The sequence below is a fragment of the Gadus morhua genome, chromosome 18, assembly GCF_902167405.1.
Source record: "Gadus morhua chromosome 18, gadMor3.0, whole genome shotgun sequence".
Classification (NCBI taxonomy): Eukaryota; Metazoa; Chordata; class Actinopteri; order Gadiformes; family Gadidae; genus Gadus; species Gadus morhua.
In genome coordinates this window covers 11,236,321-11,257,723 of record NC_044065.1, presented here as the reverse complement: position 1 = coordinate 11,257,723, position 21,403 = coordinate 11,236,321, and the positions used below count along the sequence as shown (strand labels likewise).

At 45.2% G+C, this 21,403-nt stretch overlaps 2 protein-coding genes across 2 annotated transcripts; one reads left to right on the top strand and one right to left on the bottom strand.

Moving 5' to 3' along the window:
* Window positions 1-23: 23 nt before the first annotated feature.
* get4 (guided entry of tail-anchored proteins factor 4) lies at window positions 24-8,612 on the top strand. Its single transcript, XM_030340567.1, has 9 exons — window positions 24-218; window positions 874-952; window positions 1,302-1,383; window positions 2,017-2,166; window positions 3,218-3,356; window positions 4,222-4,362; window positions 4,963-5,038; window positions 7,130-7,202; window positions 7,406-8,612. The coding sequence occupies exons 1-9, from the start codon at window positions 79-81 to the stop codon at window positions 7,492-7,494; spliced, it is 969 nt and encodes a 322-aa protein (XP_030196427.1). The 5' UTR covers window positions 24-78; the 3' UTR covers window positions 7,495-8,612.
* Window positions 8,056-21,316, bottom strand: vps35l (VPS35 endosomal protein sorting factor like). Its single transcript, XM_030340563.1, has 30 exons — window positions 21,232-21,316; window positions 20,621-20,720; window positions 19,924-20,106; window positions 19,610-19,723; window positions 19,485-19,509; window positions 19,160-19,239; window positions 18,886-19,014; window positions 18,505-18,589; window positions 18,327-18,386; window positions 17,900-17,996; window positions 17,670-17,717; window positions 17,480-17,573; window positions 16,488-16,688; window positions 16,096-16,142; window positions 15,735-15,846; window positions 15,459-15,575; window positions 15,242-15,295; window positions 15,017-15,097; window positions 14,846-14,908; window positions 14,546-14,631; window positions 14,297-14,377; window positions 14,015-14,078; window positions 13,522-13,620; window positions 13,345-13,422; window positions 13,107-13,221; window positions 12,735-12,874; window positions 12,204-12,369; window positions 11,598-11,716; window positions 11,161-11,310; window positions 8,056-10,659 (listed from the first exon to the last, which is right to left on the bottom strand). Exons 1-30 carry the CDS (start codon window positions 21,267-21,269, stop codon window positions 10,561-10,563), a joined length of 2,925 nt encoding a protein of 974 aa, XP_030196423.1. The 5' UTR covers window positions 21,270-21,316; the 3' UTR covers window positions 8,056-10,560.
* Window positions 21,317-21,403: the final 87 nt, after the last annotated feature.

The window sequence follows — 21,403 nt, the reverse complement described above, 5'->3', positions numbered from 1 at the left end:
GACACTTTTCAAGTGAATTGGCGTTTGCGTTAAACCGACACTAGGTCGGGCAGTGCTGCTGCTGCCGAGCAAACAAAGATGTCGGAGCAGGAGGGTCTGAGGTGCAGCAGTGCCAGAAACCGCGGTGGCGTGCAGAGGGTTGAAGGAAAATTACGAGCCAGCGTGGAAAAGGGGGATTACTATGAAGCACACCAGATGTATAGGACCTTATTTTTTAGGTAAGTCTAAACTCGCTGCTAGTCACGCCGTTTTATCTCTCTAGGTCTTGCGGCCTGACACTTCCAGATCATTCTTTTTTCTTTTTTCCAAACAACCTTGCCTTGCCACTGTTGCTCTTAAATGATTGGTACAATTGTGACTTGCTGCCAACACACCCTCTCTGGACGGGTTGTGTCTGCGTGTGGTACGTTTTATGTGTCAACCTCTTTAAAGCCCTACATTGGTTCTGCTACATGCTTGCTAACGAGCTAACGTTAAGTAATTATTTCAGCGTAACCGTCAATGTATCGCCCCCTCCTCCTAATTAATCAATCTATCGAGCTGATTTGGATGTCCGGTGTGGACACAGATGTGTATGCCCGTTTTTATTTATTGATGAATGTCTCACACCTGTCTGTACACCTACTTACAAGTGGCTTACCAGCTACACTACCCATCTGTCAGCTAGCCCTAGTTAGCTACAAACAATATATGGGATTGCTAGTATGATGCTAACGTTGCAACATGACGAGTACGGTCCTCATGTACTGTACGGTTCGGTCACACATTTCAGGCGTGTCATCCACGCCTTGCCACTAGCTATGTAGTATACCTAAGTTGGTAGTCGCCATGGATCGACTTTCAGGTATTGACGACTCGTGTGTTTCTCCTAAGGTATATGTCACAAGCCAAACACCCAGAGGCCAGAGAGCTGATGTTCCATGGCGCACTACTTTTCTTCAGCTATAACCAGGTAATGTTGGACTGCTCTCTCAAACCCTGCCCCTTTTCTAGAACGTCTTGTTGCTTGAGTTTGCAATGTGACTGCGATAAGAAATATTATCTAAACATGTGTGGTCCCCTGTGATTTTTAGACTGAGTTAAAGTAGTAAACTGTTCAGTTTAATGTGTCACACATGTAGACGATGATACGTTTATGTTCAACAGTCTGAGCCTGCACTAGAGGTCAGGCTGAGATTGCATAGCAGGGCAGATGCATCATGGTTTTCAGTGTGTATTTCTATACGGTTCTCAGTATTTCTTATATTTTCTGATATGAATGTATGGAATAAACATTGAAAACGTTTTTCTCCTTAATACAGCAAAACAGTGCAGCTGACCTCTCTATGCTAGTACTAGAATCTTTGGAGAAATCTGAGGCAAAAGTTGAAGATGAAGTACTAGGTGAGTGTCTGTCCTCTTCAAGCACCTGCATGGCCTGATCAGTGATAACACAACGGCTAATTAACTACCATGCATTCTTGTGGGCGAAACCATAACAAGAGCACCAGCCGCTACATCATTCAGTAGACATTCAGTAGTAGTAGTAGAATGGCTTAAAGTTTTGTACACAAAACTTGCTGAAGTCAAACCTGATCACATGGCCAATGTGACAGCCACATGACTTGGGGGGGCCACTATCTGACTTCTCTCCTCATAGAAAAAACAAAACCCTTTTCATTTATTTATTTTCAACACATTTGCATGTTGGCATGGTAATGAATACCTGCCACTATATCTGGGTCATCTGATATTGGCCTGTTGACAAAATACACTGAAGTGACCCGACTTTGTTCACGTTGAAATTAAGATTTGAACACTTCAAATCAGGACAACAAACGCACCTTTATTCAGTCACTGTCATCTCGTTTGTGGAGGGGAAAACAAAGAACAGATTTCTGTAGTAACTTTTGATTGGCTTTTCTCTTCATATAAATGCAACGGGTGTGTGCTAGCAAAGTTTACTTGGATTTATATCGATGCTTTTACCAGTTCACCCCAACCTGATGCATACCTGAAATATTTGCATACCTGCAGAGCAACTGGCAAAGATATTCAGCATGATGGACCACAACTCCCCAGAGAGAGTAGCGTTTGTATCCAGGGCCCTCAAGTGGTCCACGGGAGGCTCCAGCAAGCTGGGCAACCCCAAGCTCCACCAGCTACTGGCTGTTACCTTGTGGAAAGGTAAGATGCTATTAACTGCTATTACTATTCAGTCATGGAGCGCACACTTGTATACAAAGTAACTGTCAGTGAAAACAGACGTGGGTCATGAAGGAGCAGGAAGGGGGCAAGGCACCTTGCTCTCAGGTTGTCCACAGGTAGGCTGTGGAGACATTGTGGATTCAACCCTTGCATGCACACAGTGCCCCACAAAGGGAGGGAAATCCCTGTATGGAAATCCTAATAGTCCTAGCACCGTTCTGGTCATTTTCTCTGCAAAATGAGTGCCCCTGACCGGGGCTAGTTGACTCAAGTTTCGGGCCCCTCCCACTCACAACAACTCACTATCACTACCAGAAAATAGGGTGGGAGGAAACTGTCAGCAGAGACGAATTAATTGCGCCTAAGAAAGGTTATACCACACTTGGTTAATTTGGAAATGGTTTGGTTACCTGAAGTCCTGACCAAGCACAGACTAGCATAGGTGCAAAATCTGTCAGTGACCAGTCCTCAGCAGAACGGGAAACACTAACAACCTCTTCCAGTTACCAGCCCACAGAGCACTCAGAAAGTTCGGGTTTGTTCTATCATGCTAGCGTAGCCAACAGGCCAGCCCTATTGCTCGTCAAACTTCCGAAGCTCGACAACCAACAAATGTGTCTGCTTTTCAGACATTAGCCCATACTGAAAAAGATACAAATAAATAACCAGCGCAATGACAAGCCTTTATTGCATAAGATGAGGCCTATCGGCACAGTTGAAACAAAGCGCTTCAAGAACAGGAAGAATAAATGTCATGTCGAAAAATATTTTGCCTGAACATGACTCCCTTAGCAGTTGTTTTCATATACAGCTGATATAATCTTTGGCCATATCGTCCAGCCCTTCCATAACCTTGGCTTGGAATGGAGCAGCCTATCCATTCTATATCCATATCTACTTAGAAAGCACGCCACGTGTTTTCCTGAAGGGAGCAGCGGGATTCTTGTCATTTGTATACTATTAAAATGTATTTGATTCTTGCTTGTGTGTTTGTGTGTGTGTGTGAATGTCGCCTTCCCCCCCTCTCCAGAGCAAAACTACAGCGAGTCCCGCTACCACTTCTTACATTCGTCTGATGGCGAGGGGTGCGCCCAGATGCTGGTGGAGTACTCTGCCTCCCGGGGGTTCCGCAGCGAGGTCGACATGTTTGTGGCGCAGGCCGTCCTACAGTGAGTCCACGGGCCTCTTATTGACGGGAGAACATCATGCCAACCTATGATGTGTAATGAATGTCAGGCAGGGGCGTAGCCAGGACATCATTACTGTGGTGGCCAGATCGGGCCAGTCTGGCCAACCTCTGACCAGGGGGGGGCCATGGCCCCCATGTGGCTACACCCCTGATGTCAGGCTTCTGAGCCATGTGGAACCCATCCAGTGACCTTGTCCATTTGCCAATGATTTTAATTTTTTTTGCGATTTTAAACTGTAGAAGAACACAATATAAAGCATGGCTTGATATACCTTTTTCGGTGGAATAATAGGGGAGGCTTATTTCGAAATGAAGATGTAGCTTGATTTCTGCCCTTTTATTCAGATAGGGAAGTTAATGCCCACACAATGAACTAATTGTTTGTTCTTTTGTTAGTGCTTTGGTAGAGACATGGGAATATTCCAAGCCATTATTCATCCAATAGAAGCCGTCTGTCCTCCACCTGGGCCTGTTTTTATATGGGTTAAAAATAACTTTGTAGTGAGTATATTTTCACTTCACTATTGCGGTTTCAGTTTTAAAGAGCGACATCTCTTTCTTGCCTAAATCTCAACTTTTCTTTAAAATTCTACTTTTTATATATATATTAGAAGTCACCATTATCCAGAGCGACTTGCAGTGTATTCAGATACTTGTCATTTAGGGCAGGGTTTATTGCAACACCCCAGCCAATACATCCAACCCCCTGATATCCTGTATTCGGTTGGCCTCCGCCACCGTCTCTCGCTTAACTTAAGTCGTTCTTATGAGGGACGCTTTTATTTTGAAGGCCGCTTGCAGGCCTTTCCCACTGAATGCTAACCACTCTCTCATCTACCTGGCAGGTTCCTCTGTCTGAAGAACAAGAACAGTGCTTCCGTGGTGTTCAGCACGTACACAGAGAAGCATCCGTCCATAGAGAAGGGACCCCCGTTCGTTCAGCCCCTGCTCAACTTCATATGGTTTCTGCTGCTTGCAGTGGACGGGTAAGAGGGATGTGGATGTGTGTGTATGTGTACGACCTAATGGGGGGGGCTCTTTAGAGTACTTCCATTTGGTTGAAGCAGAGTAGGCCTAAGGAACAAATGTCTACAAAGTTACACATGTATTAAAAAAAATGTCGGGTTGAAATCGCGCTCATAACTACAGTTAATGTGTCGGGCCGGTGCGGGCTTGATTTTCTTGGCCCGATCTAAGCTCTATTTAAGACTAGTCAGCGAAGCCGCCTTGGGGAAGGAAGAGTCACGAGGCTTATGCGCATTGCAAGCAGCAGAGACACTCTCGATACATTTGACTAAGTCAGCAGCGGCACGCTTCACAGCTGCCAAAAATCGAAAGAAGTAAAAAATTAACGTTAAAATGAAACCTTCCAGGTCACATGACCGGCACCAATTTTTTTCTAGCAGAAACACTGGCTGGTAGGGTGCGTTTGCTCAAGGATGCTCTATTTGGGGTTTTTAACCTATTTCAGCTCAGTGTTAAAGCACCATGAACAAGAGTCTACAGAGGTGTCGTAATGGAATTAATTTTTTTCTTAAAACATTTAAATCTGACTTATGCTTGTTGTTCAATTTGTTTCTCCCCAGGGGTAAACTGACAGTTTTCACAGTATTGTGTGAGCAGTATCAACCTTCGCTGAAGAGGGACCCCATGTACAATGAGGTCAGTTCAATGAATCCACTGCCCTGCCCCTAGCGCTATGGTGCGTCATGGTGGCCTGTCATGGTGGCCTCGTGCTGAGTCCGTCAAGCTCTCCCCGTTTAGTTTCTCGCTGAACAGCCGTCTGGCCTCGATCCCGACAAAACCAAATTTAAAACCTAAACACTGGAAAGCGAATCAGTGCTCGGGGGAGGGAATATTACTTCATAACGAAGCGAGAGGCACGGATAGAAGATGAACAGGAATCAGCACTGAAGGCTTTCCTCAGAGCTGTTTGCTTCCGACCAGATTTGGCCACGAGCGTCACTTTGTTATTTAATCTGATTGGCTGGGGTCAGTAAGGCCGTGCCCGTAGGTGGAAATCAATGACTGCCCTGCCACGGTGTGACTCCCGCTGTAACTAAGCCGCCCTCCCCCTAGCACACTGATCCATGGGTTTTCAAAGTTGGGAAGGAGGCCAGATTGATCTCTAGCAAGACACTGAAATGTGAACTCACGAGATCAGGTGAGGTTCCCTGATCTCGTGACCCTGCGTATCGTAGGGGAGCGTATAATTATGGCCTGGTTCTCCACTGGTTGAGCCGCTGGGCCCACATGTCATTAAGTCCCAACCCAGAATATATTACCTTATTTTACTTTGTTTAAGAATGCTTGATTCTGATTGGCTGGGAGAAGGGCATTACCCCGGCAGGTTGCCCGCTGACTTGTAGGTTGAACTTGCTGCTGACGGGGATCATCAAAGCGTCATCAAATAGTAGATCAATACGCTGCTTGTATTTTTTGGAATACTCGATTCTGATTGGCTGCAGGGTGTCCATTAATCCCTGATATATGGACACTTGCTAAGTAGTTCCAGTCAATTTTTCTCTTCAGCCTTCAAAATGAGAGCTGGTAAATTGTGAAAAATGCATTAAACTGTAATCAGACAATGCGGTTATATGCTTTAGACCCTAGAGTGTCTGTGGTATAAAGGCTGAGACGAATTGGTACAATGCATAACGTTAGCTCTCTGGCTCATAGCTGAGCAGACCATCCCTCCCGTTGCCAAGTCGTATCTAAGTTCCGTCCTATTTACTGGAGTAGTGAACAACGTTTCCATTGCATAAGAACTTTGCGGGAGGGTAATGGGGGTAATGATTAGTCAAATCCTCAGGCGCTACCAGGGAAAACTAAATTATGGCATGTGAAAAACGTTATATTTGGATTGTAAAACAAATGAAAACATAAATTAATGGTCTTAATTTATTTTCTTTGGCAAGTGACCATGGTATAAGCGGGATAATGCCCTTCGAGGTGTCCAAAACCTGTTTGATCGATCGTAATTAAAGCAGACTACTTTTTGAGGGAGATGAACTCAAACAGAGTATACATTTAATAAGCATGCAGTAAGAATAAGAAAAAGCATAATTATTAAAGAATTTGAATCGTTTTATAATGTTGTGAAGCAAGAAGTAGAATAAACAGGATAATCACCTTAAGGCACGGCACTAAAAAGGTTACCACTGAAAAGGTTACCACTAAAAAGGTAAGCCGTCCTCGAGCCGGGCATATCAAGCAGTTAATTGCCCGGCCTCTCTTTGATTACCCCTAAAGTATTTACCAATTATGCAGTAATCAACAATGGCTTTGTGTACAGTTAGAACATGGTGCAACTATTGGGGCTGAACTCAATGAAGCTGTTGACACATTAACATTGAAACATGACTTCATGGACTTATTTTTAAAGATGAAGGTTATGCATACGTTCTGCAACCAACTCAAAGTGCCAAGTGGGTTGCTTCCCAGCAGTGGAGAATCATTCACATTTACATTCAGGGCAATTAGTAGACGCTTTGTCCGAAGTGACTTACAATAAGTACATTTGTCAGAAGAAGAGAAACAATATATCCCTGTCGGTCATGGAACCAAGTGCACGACAATTGTTAGGTTAACCCATTCCCGTATCCCACAACCATGGGTATAAGACTCCACAGAACTTTTGGCTTGTAAAGCAGAGAATGTAATGTAAAGACTTTAGTTATGTGGCTGTAAGTCTATTCATCTTTTCAACCATGTCCCCCCCCTTTTCCTCCTTTGTGCTGCTTCCCGGATCAGTATCTCGACAGAATAGGTCAGGTCTTCTTCGGAGTGCCACCGAAACAGTCCTCATCATATGGTGGACTTCTAGGTGAGTAGACCACTGCTTGATTCCCCTTTTTATATTTTCCAGAATAATTCATATTACTACCAGTATTATTCCCAATAATGGCTGCCTACTCACACACAACCCATGAATAGTCTGTTTAGAAGATCACTTCATTCTGCATTCCATGGGGGTTTGTAACTGGGGAGCTTTTGACCCCCAACACCTAAAACCCGACCTCGTTCCAGGAAACCTCCTGAACAGCCTGATGGGCTCGGGGGAGGAAGAGGAGGGTGAGGAGGTCCAGGAGGACGGCAGCCCCATAGAGCTGGACTGAGAGCCGAGGGGAAGAGAGAAGAGCATAAGTTAAAGAAAAATGAATTGAAAGAAGAACAGACAAGCGGATCACCCACCCCTCCCCTCCCCCCCCCCCCCCCCCACACACACCTTTCTTTTTCACGTGGGGTTGAGGTGTCCTGGTGGAGGCCTGATGTCTCCACTTTCCCCAAGGCCCACTCCGATCCAGACACCCCAGCATCCATCTTTTCTTCCTCTCCACCGTCCCTCCTCCTCGTCTTGATGTCAGAACCAGCATCGGGCTGCTTACCCCCCCCACCCCTCCCCTCTGCACCACCGGGACCCGACGACGCCAAAACGACAAACTCTGAAAACCTCACCTCCCTAATTCTAAAATAAATTATGTTTCTTTCTTTCTTTGTTTATAACGTTTTTTTTTCGTTTTTTTTCGTCTTCGGACTTTGTTTTTTCGTTTTGTAGGGTTTTTAAAAGGACTCGGACTGCAACGACGTTGCCGAAGAACTTGAGTCTCTTCTCTGCGTTTCCGATCTTTCTTTGATTTGTAAGCGATTCCGGTCTTTTTTTTTTTCTCCCTTCTCCCCCCTTCCCTGTTCTTCTCTGTGGTTCAGTGTCTTCAAGTTTGATTGGTGGAAATGGATGGCTGTAATTGCTCAGCAATCGTGTGACACAGGCCTACATATTTAACTTCCCAACCATTTTAATAAGTTCAAAGGTCACTTGACTTCCAGACAGTACAAAGCATCATCGCACGTTGACAACCTTTTAACCAGTTTAGAAAGGAATCGTGGAACCGTCATGGAAGTCCTAGTGCTTCTGCCTGCCTACATGTCGACGTTGTAGTGGATTTTTTTTTTTTGGGGCGGGGGGGATGGCGATGTTTATCTCACAAATGTTAACAAAGAACCATTCATCTTTTTGTTTATTTTTACGATGTGTGTTGTGCTGCACTGTATTCATTTTGGTTCTACACAGAAACTCAAGGACTGTTCAAAAGTCTGTCGCTGACCCCAAGTCTTTCAACCGATTCATTTTTGTCTTTTTATTTTAATTATGTCAAAGTACTGGCACTACCAACTGTAAATTCCCAAGACTTTGGCCGATTGTTGGATGGTTAAAATAAAACACAGGAAAAATGAATGTGGTGTCTTTCGGGCAAGGCCATTATAGGGGCCAACTTACACTATTTCAATCCCGGCTCATATTTGTTTCACATATATTTGCAATACCAACAATATTGACCATCGTTCAATGGTTACCCCTGCCGACCTTGTCATCACCTGGTGTGTGCGTGTGTGTGTGCGTGTGTGTGTGACTGCAAACGCGATGGTACAGTCGTTGGAATGCAATTAACCTATTCTCTATATAAAGCCCTCTTCTATCTCTTAGGTGGTGCTACAACAGGAGGCCATATAGAACGACCACAGGCTGCTCTATAGTTCTTTTTAGTTTGCTTTTTTTTCCTTCTGGTTTTTGAAACCCTCACACATTAAGATACATCTATTAAACTGTGTAACTGAATTCACAGCACTGGAGTGTGTTGTTTCTGTTGAACAGTTTGTTTTCTGTTTGGTACAATCAGGCTGAATGCAGAAGGACTTCAGTTCTGCGCTCATGGCAGTGTAGGCTGGACATTTTGTCCTTAATTTAATGACTGTTTTTAAAATCTGCTTGATTTACTCCATCTTGCTTCTTTTTTCTTTCCTCAATGTCTGTTCTTGAATTACTTTATCAATCTTAAGCAATTAATTAGGTCAACGTCTGCTCTGGATGACTTCACACAAACACACGAGGGGTGATTACCCCCTCCCCATCCACTTTTGCACAAGCTTGGAGTATAATTAGTTTACTTGCTAATTATTTATCTTGAGGTTACTAGCGCTACAATGGAAGACGAGAAGTCAGTAACAGAATGTGATTGAGAGGTTTGAATGTTAAAGACCAGGCTTTGGGATTTTTATTGAATATAAGTAGTTTTTAAAGTACTAATAATTAAAACTGGATTGGTGCAGATGAATACAATTTGCCAATTGCCATGGGGTATTATGTTAACGCTAGTCATTTTTATTCCAAATCCTAGATTCAAAGCTTTTGTTTGACATCGAGTCAATACACTTGGGAATTTAATTCAGGATTGGAACTCTCAAATCAAAGTCCTAACCAAATTGAGGATTTACAAATGAATGAAATACGTAAGGCAAGAGCTGTACTATTAATAGTCGCTTTTGTCTAACTGGAGCTCTCTAGTTAATCATACTTTTATTGTGACCGTTTTCATTTATTTACATAACTTTCCTGATGGTTTGTAGCGGGGACTGTTGCCTTTTCGCTGATGAACAATTGAGTAAATAAACCAGAACTGATTCAAAATGTTAAGCCTTATTCTTTTCTTCAAGACTAATTCAGTGAAACTATCAAAGAACCTTGACAAAAATCTCACTACAAAGACAACAGTGTAGAATGAACTTTCATATTATTAAAATGGCAACATCTTCCACACTTAAATCAGGTGTGCTGGATTAGTTAACCAAGATACTGATGTAACTCAAAGGTTAGAATATTTTTTTTTGCACTTAGTTTCAAGGTTCATATTTTCATTCATATCCATGGTGACTTTTCTCTTCTTCACATAATGACCCCATTTATTCAGGCCACTAATGTTAGGGCACTAGGACCTTGCAGGTTAAGAGGACCATGGCGGTCTGGCCCATCCCTGAAGTCCAGCCGCTGCAGCTTGGGAGGGTTTTGTGGAAGGATTTCACATTTGCAGGCTTGTGGCAGAAATGTAGACCTGCTTCACTCGAGCCTGGTTAAAAATATATCTTCCAAATTTGACAATGAATATCTTTATAAACCAGACTCTAAACAAACAGAACCAGATAACTGTAATCCAAAGGAAACGATTCAATCGACCAACATTGAAACCATGACAAGGACGCACTTGGGTAGCACCGATCTCTCCCCCCACTCCCGAGGACAAAATCCATGTCCTTCAAGCCCTAGAAGCATCCCACCGGGGTGGATCTATATCCCTTCAGTACACAGTACACCGGTCTGGAGCCTCCGGTCCTGGCTGGGTACTGGGTGTTCAGGTCCTGGACTGCAGCGTGAGTCTCTGCACCATGTCACCGATGTGGGCCATGCCGGGCTGCTGGGCCTGCTGCTTGATGTACTCCAGCGTGCGCACCTGCAGAGAGGGACCCCCGGGGGGGATTAACCACCAGACAGCTGGTATCATCACGCGCGTGATGATACATTAGACGTCTTGAGATTTTCTTATCAAATGGTACTAAATTGTGCATCGCTTTTGATTTATTTGTCTAGGCGTGCAATGGGACATGAAATGCGCTCTGGTTCTGATTCAAGTGGGAATATTACCCTTCCCCGCCCCACTACAAGTCTGCTGTACCCTATATTTTGTTGAAATGTTGGTGCCTTGCTTAACGGCGGATTTGCTAAGGATTGGAGGTCACGATGATGAACACACTTAAATGCTAAATGAAAAGAGCACCTCAATTATTCTATCCAAGAAAAATCTTCAATAGCACAATATCGTTTGAAATAATTAATTTCTTTCCCCTCTTATTTAAAATTCAAAGAGCGAAGAGGAGTCGCGTTTCCCCTCCATTGCTGGACGTCAAGTCAGAACCCAAACGGAGGGGGTGGGTGCGCGGGGGTTTGAACTCACGGAGGTGCGCGTGTCGCTGCAGCCGTGCTTGTGGTTGAGGTTCCAGAGGTTGACGGCCAGCTGGTTGAGCTTGTTGTTGCGCAGGTCCCCGTGGGCTAGTAGCGAGCTGAACAGAGAGAAGGACAGCGAGCCCTGCCGACGCACCGTATTCTGGGTGGGGGGGTCGGGAGGGAGGGGGGAGGGGGGGTGGAAACGTGTGAGCTGTATTGCATATGTAAGGCAGATATTTGCATCGTCTTTTGTTGGATTGCTGCTGTGGAACGGGAATTTCTCTTTGTGGATGGATTTTCTTGCCAAAAGTACAAAAAAATATTTACCCATTAACCAAGTATTTACCCATTGACCTTTACTATTTAACATTTTAAAGAGAAGAAACAGATTAATTTCCGACTGCAGCTAAAGCTACCAGTAGGATTCTGAGAGCTCTCCTCCCTTACCTCCTCTCGACCCAGGGTCTTCAGGTAGTCCAACACCTGGCTTATCAGGGTCTCACACAGCTTGTCGATCTCCGTGAGGAACTTAGGGTCGCCCCCGTAAAGAGTTTCATTCGAGTCCACTGGAGGAGGAGAAGAGAATAATATTGAGGAAATGCCCACCAGCCCTTGCCGGCAGAGAAAGGACAACTATGAGCTTCTAAAGTGCGCTACCTTTGGTTATGGAGTAGAGCTAAGCGCGATACCTTTGGGTATGGAGTAGAGCTGAGTGCGCTACCTTTGGGTATGGAGTAGAGCTAAGTGTGCTACCTTTGGGTATGGAGTAGAGCTGAGTGCGCTACCTTTGGGTATGGAGTAGAGCTGAGTGCGCTACCTTTGGGTATGGAGTAGAGCTAAGTGTGCTACCTTTGGGTATGGAGTAGAGCTAAGTGTGCTACCTTTGGGTATGGAGTAGAGCTAAGTGTGCTACGTTTGGGCATGATGGAGTAGAGCTAAGTGTGCTACCTTTGGGCATGATGGAGTAGAGCTAAGTGTGCTACCTTTGGGCATGATGGAGTAGAGCTAAGTGTGCTACCTTTGGGTATGATGGAGTAGAGCTAAGCGCGCTACCTTTGGGTATGGAGTAGAGGTACGTCTCCTGACTCATGGCGGCCAGCAGGGGTAGTGCGCTGATGTAAACCTTGACCTTGGCGTCCCCGTTGTCCTCCCAGGTGTAGTCCTGCACCATGTTGAGGACCCCTCGCACCAGGTAGAGCACGCCATGCTCGGGGTGGTCCTGGAGACACACACACACAGACCCTCGTTAGGAAGGAAGCACGAGAAGCACACACACTTTGTAATTTTTGTAATTTTGCTGAACATGGGACAGCGTCTTTCGACAGTATCTTGTTTCACTTACTGAGGACATCCGGTCCCCATAAGAGGTACACAGAGGCCCTCATTAGGAAGGGAACATGAAAACCTCTTTCTTAAGTATCTTCTAATTACTGGGGACACTCGGTCGCCATAAGTAGAACACACACACACACACACACACACACACACACACACACACACACACACACACACACACACACACACACACACACACACACACACACACACACACACACACACACACACACACACACACACACTTACCGGGACAACCAGCAGCATGGCGAAGAAGTTGTTGATGAAGTCGAGCAGGAGGCTCTCAGAGGAGCGGCTCTTGCCCTCCACGCTGATGGTGCGAGGAACCTCCGGCAGCAGGCTGACCGCCGCCTTGAAGAAGGCGTCCGCTGAACACAGAGAGGACCATGAGGTCAAGGAGCCAAGGGGAGGAGGGGGGAGGCAGAAGGGAACATGTGTTAAGATGACCTCCATTTATCAGCCAAACCTTTATATAATGTCATGTATCATTTTTTATAATTTCTACTTATTGACTGTTAACAACATAAAATACATTTTAAGCCGATTAATGTGGGAGAATAAAGCTTAAGTTAAGAAACGTGTTTGCCAATGAGCTCTCACCCTGGGATAGACACTGGTTGGCCAACGCCACCTGTCCAGAGAGCAGGTAGAGGCTGAGGCGGCAGAAGATGCTGCTCAGAGATGGAATGGTGATGAAGCTGTAGGCAGCACACGCCTGGAGGGGTACACAACACACATACACATTCTACTATACTCGTGAGGACCTTCATATATACTTGTGTGGACATTTATATATACTTGTGAGGGCATTAGTGTATGCTTGCTTGTGTTGACTCACCCTGACAAAGGCGGCTGTTTTGCGGGAGTGATTACCCCTCATCATCCGCCTGGTCTCCATGGCCAGCTGATTCACCGTCTGTCACACGCACAAGCACACGCACACACACACACGCAGTTCACATCAAGCACAGAGACAAACACACAAACACACCAGCCTCAGTGCAGAGGGACTCACGTGGATGAGCTGCACCAGCAGCGGCTCCAGGTTACAGAAGGTGGCTCTGGCCTCCACACAGAAGCTCAGCTGCTGCTCAAAGTCACGGCCAAACCAAACCTGGACGGACAGACCGGACACACACAGGGACAAAGTCAGCTAAAGAAAACCACTGAAAGACCGATCGGAGAGGTGCACGTGAGGCACATGGAGCGCAGATTTCTGTTCATATTTGTAGACCCAAACAGAATGGTATTGTATCACTGCAAAGCAAACGGAATGAGAATGTATTGGAGCTGTATTTTACGCATTAAGACTCTTAGATTATCTTAGATAATTACGTAGTAAAAAATGACAGCAAACTAATGGTTCAATGGAAAGATTCAGCAGATCTCCCAACATAGGTCAGAGGTTATCGGCTCTAGTCCCATGTCCCAGAGGTCCACTGGGTATGGCAGCACTGTTGAGTACAGCACTACAGAAGGGTATAGTAGTGTTATTATTCTGCCCTCACCATGCGAATGAAGCCGCTGATCAACAAAGACAAAGATCTTTTCTCATCCTCCAGGGTCATGGCACTGTGGGAACACAGAATATTATTCTTAGAAAATGTGTGATTACCCAATTAGTTATACATTCCCTCATGGCTGGTAGTCAACTACATGTTGTCATTTTTTGAGAGATGCTAATGTGAATATTTATTGGTTCTCAGCCAAATCCCCAAAACATTCTGTTTATTTTTTATAACATCAATGATCAAACATAAACCAACCCTTCCATACACACTGTAGCTTACTTGACGGAGTCGTGCATGGCCTTGCAGACGTGCAGCAGTGCGTTGAGGATCACAGGGTCCCTGGTGGGCTCCAGCTGATGTCTGGGTGTTAGGACAGACCCATACTCATGAACCTGTGAACCTTCTGCATTACAGGTCACACCTCACACTGCAACCAAAACGCTTAAGAATGTCGACGTTTTCCCTCAGTTTGAAAACACCTCCTTTCTTTTTTTGGAAATAGAGCTTGAAAAATGGCAGTGAGCCTACTTGATGAAGACCTCCATGATGGTTCTGCACACTGCCACCCTCACGCCGTCCTTCTGGAACATGTCCAAAAACGGCAGGAAGCGCTCCTGGGTACGGGAAGTGATATTATCAGGAAGGGACATTTTCAATATTTAAAAAAAACGCTGTAAATGTATTCAGGCACTAGATGTTTGGATGGACTTGCTCATGCTTGGCTTAAAGTAATTAGTCATTGATTCAAATAGTCATGAATCAGCATGCAAATGTCCATTATGATATTTTACATGAAATACATACATATATGAAAAATAAATCACTCACCATGGAGAATAGGACGGAAAAGTCGTGGAAGTAGGTGAGAATCTTCTGGATCACAGACTGCAGCTATGACACCAGCAGAAGACACAGAGTCATGCATCATCACCCAACATCATGATGTTGATTCCTTTTTTGTAACTGAAGCGTTTGATTGGCCGGCTGCTCGGTCCGTACCAGAGGGTAAGCGTCCTCGAATGCCCGGTCGGGGGTCAGGTGCTTGATGATGTCGGCCAGAACGGTGTTGACCTCCCGTTTCTGAGGGAGTGCACGTGAACGAGAGTCAGGGAGAGGGATGAAAAGGAGGGAGAGTTTAGAAGGGACGATGTCAACGATCGTCCATAGTCGAGGTTAAACTAGGACTAGTGCTGGGAGTTAAGAACCTCCCTGTGTGGGACTCACTGTGAAATGGCGACAGGTGAACTCCACCCAGATCTCCGCACAGTGGATGTAGTCCTGAAACCAGAGAGAGAGCTCGTCAAATAGGACACACACACACACACACACACACACACACACACACACACACACACACACACACACACACACACACACACACACACACACACACACACACACACACACACACACACACACACACACATCAGGTGCATCTCACCTGCGGACCGCGTATCTTGGTGATGACCTTCCAGGCCTCGTTGAGGATGGTCAGCCTCTCTGCCTCCGGAGGATCCGCACAGGCCAGGCTGCGGCCCAGCGAGCCGAACAACAGATGCTGAGCAACAAGAAGGACTGTCACACTCTCTGATGTTCACACAATGCTTTGTCTCCTGTCTCCTCCTTAGGGTTGGACAACCACTAAGGTATGACAGACATTGTCTATGAATTTTTTTTATACACAATCAATGGATACGCTACAGATTTTGCCCCTGACCTTTGGAAAGCCGGCCTCATCGCAGTCTTTGATCATGCCGATGAAGTCTGTCGCCCTGGCGGCCACGAACTCGGCCCTGAACGCCCACATGACGGAATTCAACAGCAGGGCACTTTGGAGAGGGGGGAAATAAGAGGACGTTTTTACTTTCAATACAGTGTTATCAAATCCAGCACAATGCTTCTAGCTGTTTACATTGCACATGTGCTTGACATTTACACCCCAATTTCGAACAATCATCAATCCAAATCCGAACTTAAACTGAAAGGGAAACTGCATATTTAAATAAATATGATGATCTAGGCAACTGCGTCATCAAGTGCTTGATTATCTGTTATCTGCGCTGATTCGTGAAACTCACTTGTTACCCAGCTTCTTGCATCTCTCCATCATCTCGGTCAGAAGAGGCTGGAATAGAAAGAAGCCCACGCTTAAAGTCAGGTTCCCCTTCACCATTCTCAGCGTAAGTTGTGCTGGGAGTTGCTTTTTCTTGTAGGGAATCATAGCAACCTTGTAGAATATGGAGGAGTTTGTAGCTGTAGTTGCGAACGTGGGTAGTCAGACCCTGGTTAAAGTGTTTCAACGCCAGTTAGTTATTGGTTCGAACCCCAATGCCCGCTGTCGATCTGGACTAAAGCGTCTGCACAAAGACTGCATGACGCATGACACAATAATGAAGGTACCCAACAATAACCGGCGACGACTTTGGTTATTGAGCCCACCACCCCCCCCCCACTGGTGGGCGCTACGTACGTCGGGGGCCCGGTAGGCCACACACTGTAGGATCCAGTGGATGGCGGGCGAGTACAGGGTGAGGTACTGTGGGATCTCCACGTGCTGTAGCACCAGCTGATTCTGCACGCTGTCGCCGTGGATCTGCCGGAAGGTGCTGAGCAGGTCGAAGAAGTTGCGGTTCAGGCTGTCCTTCAGCTGGGGGGCCACCTCCATGCCCACCTGGATGGACGGATGTATAAATCGATGGAATGGTAGAATGGAGGACATTCTAAGTACATGTTTTGCAGGGTGCCAGGGTGAAGTTAAGGGTGCTTTCGTCTTAGGTTTGATTGATTTGTACCGTGCCTGCCTAGGATTCAATCTTTTTCTGGCATGCTAAATAGTAGAGCAGTCTGGGCATTGGATGCAGGGCATGCCCATGGTTATGGATACGTTGGAGACGACGCCAGGAAAGACCCTCACGCTCTCCTTCCTACTTCATCAGCAACATAGCCGTGCAGATCAGAGGATGAGATGGGTGTGGGATATGCCAGCGGTGGACAGGTAGCAAGGAGAACAGCAGTACCTCATTAAGCTAATTATGGGTTTGAAGCCGTGCCAGTGCCCATAATTATTGTCATGAGGCACACCTGTGTTCGCCCCTACACCTCTGCGATAAAGGCTAGTAAGAGCATTTCAATCGATTTAAAGGGGACTTATTATACCACCAGGTGTGAGTGTGATTAGCCTTACAAGCCGTTTCGAAAATCGGCCTAATATGACATCACTAGTGGGTGTGTCCACCTAGATCTGTGCTGGATAGATGAGCAATGTTTACTTCAGTCCACTGGGTAGGCTGGTAGATAGATCTATCCAGCACAGATCTAGGTGGACACACCCACTAGTGATGTCATATTAGGCAGATTTTCGAAACGGCTTGTAAGGCTAATCACACTCACACCTGGTGGTATAATAAGTCCCCTTTAACATGGAACACATTCCAGATCCAGAAGACTGAACGGGGGGCTCACCCTGCAGAGGTAGGCTCTGGCATAGACAGCCACCAGGGGGTCTCCTATCCCCCTGATCATGGCGGTCAGCCGGGGCAGGGTCTCCTGTATGCCGCTGGGAGGAGACAGACAGAGAGTAGGAGGCTGTGACATCATCCATTCTTAAAGGTTGACATGGAGAGTGATGAACCGACGATAATGATTGACTTACGTTTTATTCAAGAAGCGGTTGCACTTCAAGATGGCGGCCTCAACGTATCTGTCATGGCGAAGGTCAACGGGTCAAACATATACAAATCAAATGCATGTCTGTCTGTTGGTGTCTGTCTGTCTGCCTGTCTGTCTGTCTGTGTCTGCTACACAGGGTGGGTTACGGGACGAGGTAGTAACAGGACACAGGATGGGTTACGGGACTAGGTAGTAACAGTGTGTGAAGGATACAATCTGGGGATGAGCTCTCTGATAGAGGCGATCTTGAAGAACCAGTTAAGGCAGGTCTCCTTCGCGGTGTCGTTGACATCAGCCGCAGTGAACGAGTCTGAATAAAAATCACAATATTCAACAACTAAAAACGTGCAAAGAAATGTACAAGTCCCTATGGATATATATTTTTAGCTTCCATGTAAATACTAGCATCTAGCATTTGTGTTAGCACCAGTGTTGGTGGGTTTGCCGAACCAACAATCCACTGCTCATACCTGACAAATAAACTCTATGAATCATTCAAAATGAACACAGAAAATGACAAGAGACAGATCCAGCATTAAAAAATGGCATCCTGTATTCTGCTCATGAGACTTAACCATCGTTCAAAATTTAAGCTGACTGCACAAAAAACAACACACACACATACACAGACACACTTTACCTGGTAAGGTTTGTGAGTCCGCAGAGCACATGCTGGAGATTCTGTCGTACACTAGACGACCTGGAAGCAGAAAGGTCACAGCCAGTCACCACAATGTACAAGGTGGGTATATCAGGTGTTCATTTAAACAGTGGCTTCATGTGTGTGAAAGGAAATGAAGACTTCTTTGTTTACGAACCAAAGGTGTCGAGGATGTCTGTGATCAGAACAAACTTGCTGGGGTAGAACTGGATCACGGACGTGTCGGACAGGAGTTTGGAGCACTGCAAGCAAGGTAAAAGTATCCCATAGTACAAATTGTAGACAGGTTGATTAAACACACACACAACAGGAGTTTTGGAATCCATAAAATTATAAAAATGATGAGTTGAGAGGGTGGCATTGTCTGGGGAAGGGGCTTTAATAGTTGAAATTGATATTCTAAATAAAACTAAATCAATTAATAAAAAATTTGTAGGGCATTATTTCAAGGCACCCAAAGCACTTTACCTCCGTGAGTGACACCCAAGCGGTCGTGCTGGTGTGGACCTTAATGTGTTGGTGAGAGTGGTGGTTCTACCTGGATGACGATCTTGAGGGCTTTGACCTTCTGGTCTGTGGCCCAGGCCTCCTTCAGGGACTGGTTTAGCTCTTCAATTCTGTTGGCGTACTCCTGCTGGGACAGGTTCAGCAGCTCCCTCTGGGAACCCTGGGGACACACACACACACATTAGGACACGCACACATCAGGACACACACACACACACCCCACAACACCCTTTAAGACAGCTACATGATTCTGAGCTGGCAGGGGGTGAACCCTCTAGGCTGAAGCCAGAAGTAGGTTCCTGTACCTCCTCCTGGTCGTCTAGCTCCTCCAGCCGGGTCCGGACCTTTTCTGAGACGGCTGAGGAGCCAGGGCTGGGCGCCTTAGCTGGAGAGAAGACGACAACACGCCATTTAACAGGTGAGGCAGCCGACACATTGGAATCCCAATCAACTGGTGACAGCACTACCACAATCAGAGCATTCACTCATGCTTCATCATGATATTAAGATCTTTCTGCTGATTAATTTTCATTGTATTGGAGCTGATATACAATATATTGCATTTACATGTCTATGCTTGATTTTAAGTGTATTATATATTTATACATTTCTTTTTCATAAAAAAAATACCTTTATCCGTTCCCATGAAAAGATTCTAAAAAGAAGAAAAAAAGAGTATTCAATTCATAAAACAAATAAAATGGGTTTCTTCAAACTCACTGCAAGATTTTAGCACTTGAATGGTAAATACTCACGATGGAGAGCTTCTCTGTTGTAGTGAACCTGGCCAGGATTTCTCCTCGTTTAGCTGACCAGGGTTCAAAGTCAGTTCCCACCACCTCCTCCTCTCTTTTCTTCCTCCCCAAATCCTGGAGACAATGACACGTTGGCTGAGGTTTTGAATAACATTTTCCCTCTTGTGTGTATTTGCATTTTAATTTTTAATGTATATCTCTGTGAGTCAGTCAGTCAGTCAGTGAGAGAGAGAGAGTGAGTTTGTGGCATGCACGAATGTTTCTGTGTGTGCATGTGTGTGCGGGCGTGTGTTGGCATGTGTGTATCTCCCTACCCCTGCTGAGCTGCTGTGTGGGAGGCTTGGGACCTCAACGGCGGAGGCAGCAGCGAACATGGACAGGGGGTCGGTCCCGTCCAACATGGAGCTCAGAGGGTCCAGGGCCACTGAGGAAGAGGAGGAGGAAGACGAGGACGTGCTGCCTTTACGAGCCCCCCGGCGTGATTTGGCATCCGTCACCTTGATGGAGAGGAAAAGCGTTGTCATGGTAATGAATGAAGCAACGCTGGTAATGTGCAATGCAATGAACAGCTAGTGTGTATTATTCCTGGTAAATGTTAATATAGATGTTAGCGTTAACCCTACTATGGTGCTACCTTGTGACCATCTCTGTTATGTCATGCATGATACTTTACAGTATGCTATGTTATGTTAATTGATGTACGGTTATCAAGGCTATGTTAATGTATTCAGTCAGATCTTTATATTCTACAAATTTTTAGCGGAACAATTAGGTTTGTTTTGTGCATAAGTTATAAGTTATAACATTCATTTACATAGAATTCACACAAGAAAAAGTAAAACCTTTTTTATTTACAATCAAAGGGTTTTCTACATCGATGAGGAAAGGTCAAAAATAAAAGTTTCTATGATTAGCTAAGAGAGAGGAAGGAAGACATATGACATGATAGCTTATGGATACGACTTGAACTTGCTGCCGATCAAGGTCTCGTTTAAGTAATGCTTTACGTACAGTGATTGCCTTTAGAGGATGGTAGTCTCCAAACTCGACCGGCACGCATTCCAGACGAGAGGACTGGAGCTCCGCCTGGTAGCGGCGCTCCCGAGAATGCCTTTAAACATCGATGACAGTCAGAGATGATAAACAATGTGTTGACTATCTTAATATTGCGTTTTCGTTAGTTTACGTTAATCTGCCAATAGCGTCAAAAGCCTAATGCATGCACTTCAATGGGTTTGCAGTGCATGATCCTTAATGTCTCCAGAAATGATGGATTTAAAATGACAGCTCACTTTTTGGATCATCATACCACCATTATTAAGTATAGAGTGTATTTTAGCTTTGAATGTGCAATTTATCTACAACAATGCATCGTCTGTGTCTTTAAAGTTCCCACTCGATCAAACTTAACGAACGATTCGCGAACACTGTTACTTAAAATGATATTGCATATGCCTGGTAGGCTACTCTGTGTAATGTTGACAAACATAAAATAAAAATACAGTTTAAGTGAAACGAGCATAACAAAATTACAACTGTTAATACAAATATTACATATTACATTCGGCTAATCAAATATTGGCGATGATAGAAACACTTTCCTTCAGAAGAAAGCATCTTACCACTGCACCGCAGCCATGTTTCTGCAGTCATATGACATCTGATTACTTCCTGGTTATGCACAACCACTCCCTGTATCGTTTTTTATACACTGACACATGTCGCATTAGAGTGCAATACTTTTATCAACATCTAAATTGTTGGATGAGAGATAGTAAATGGCAGTATGATGCG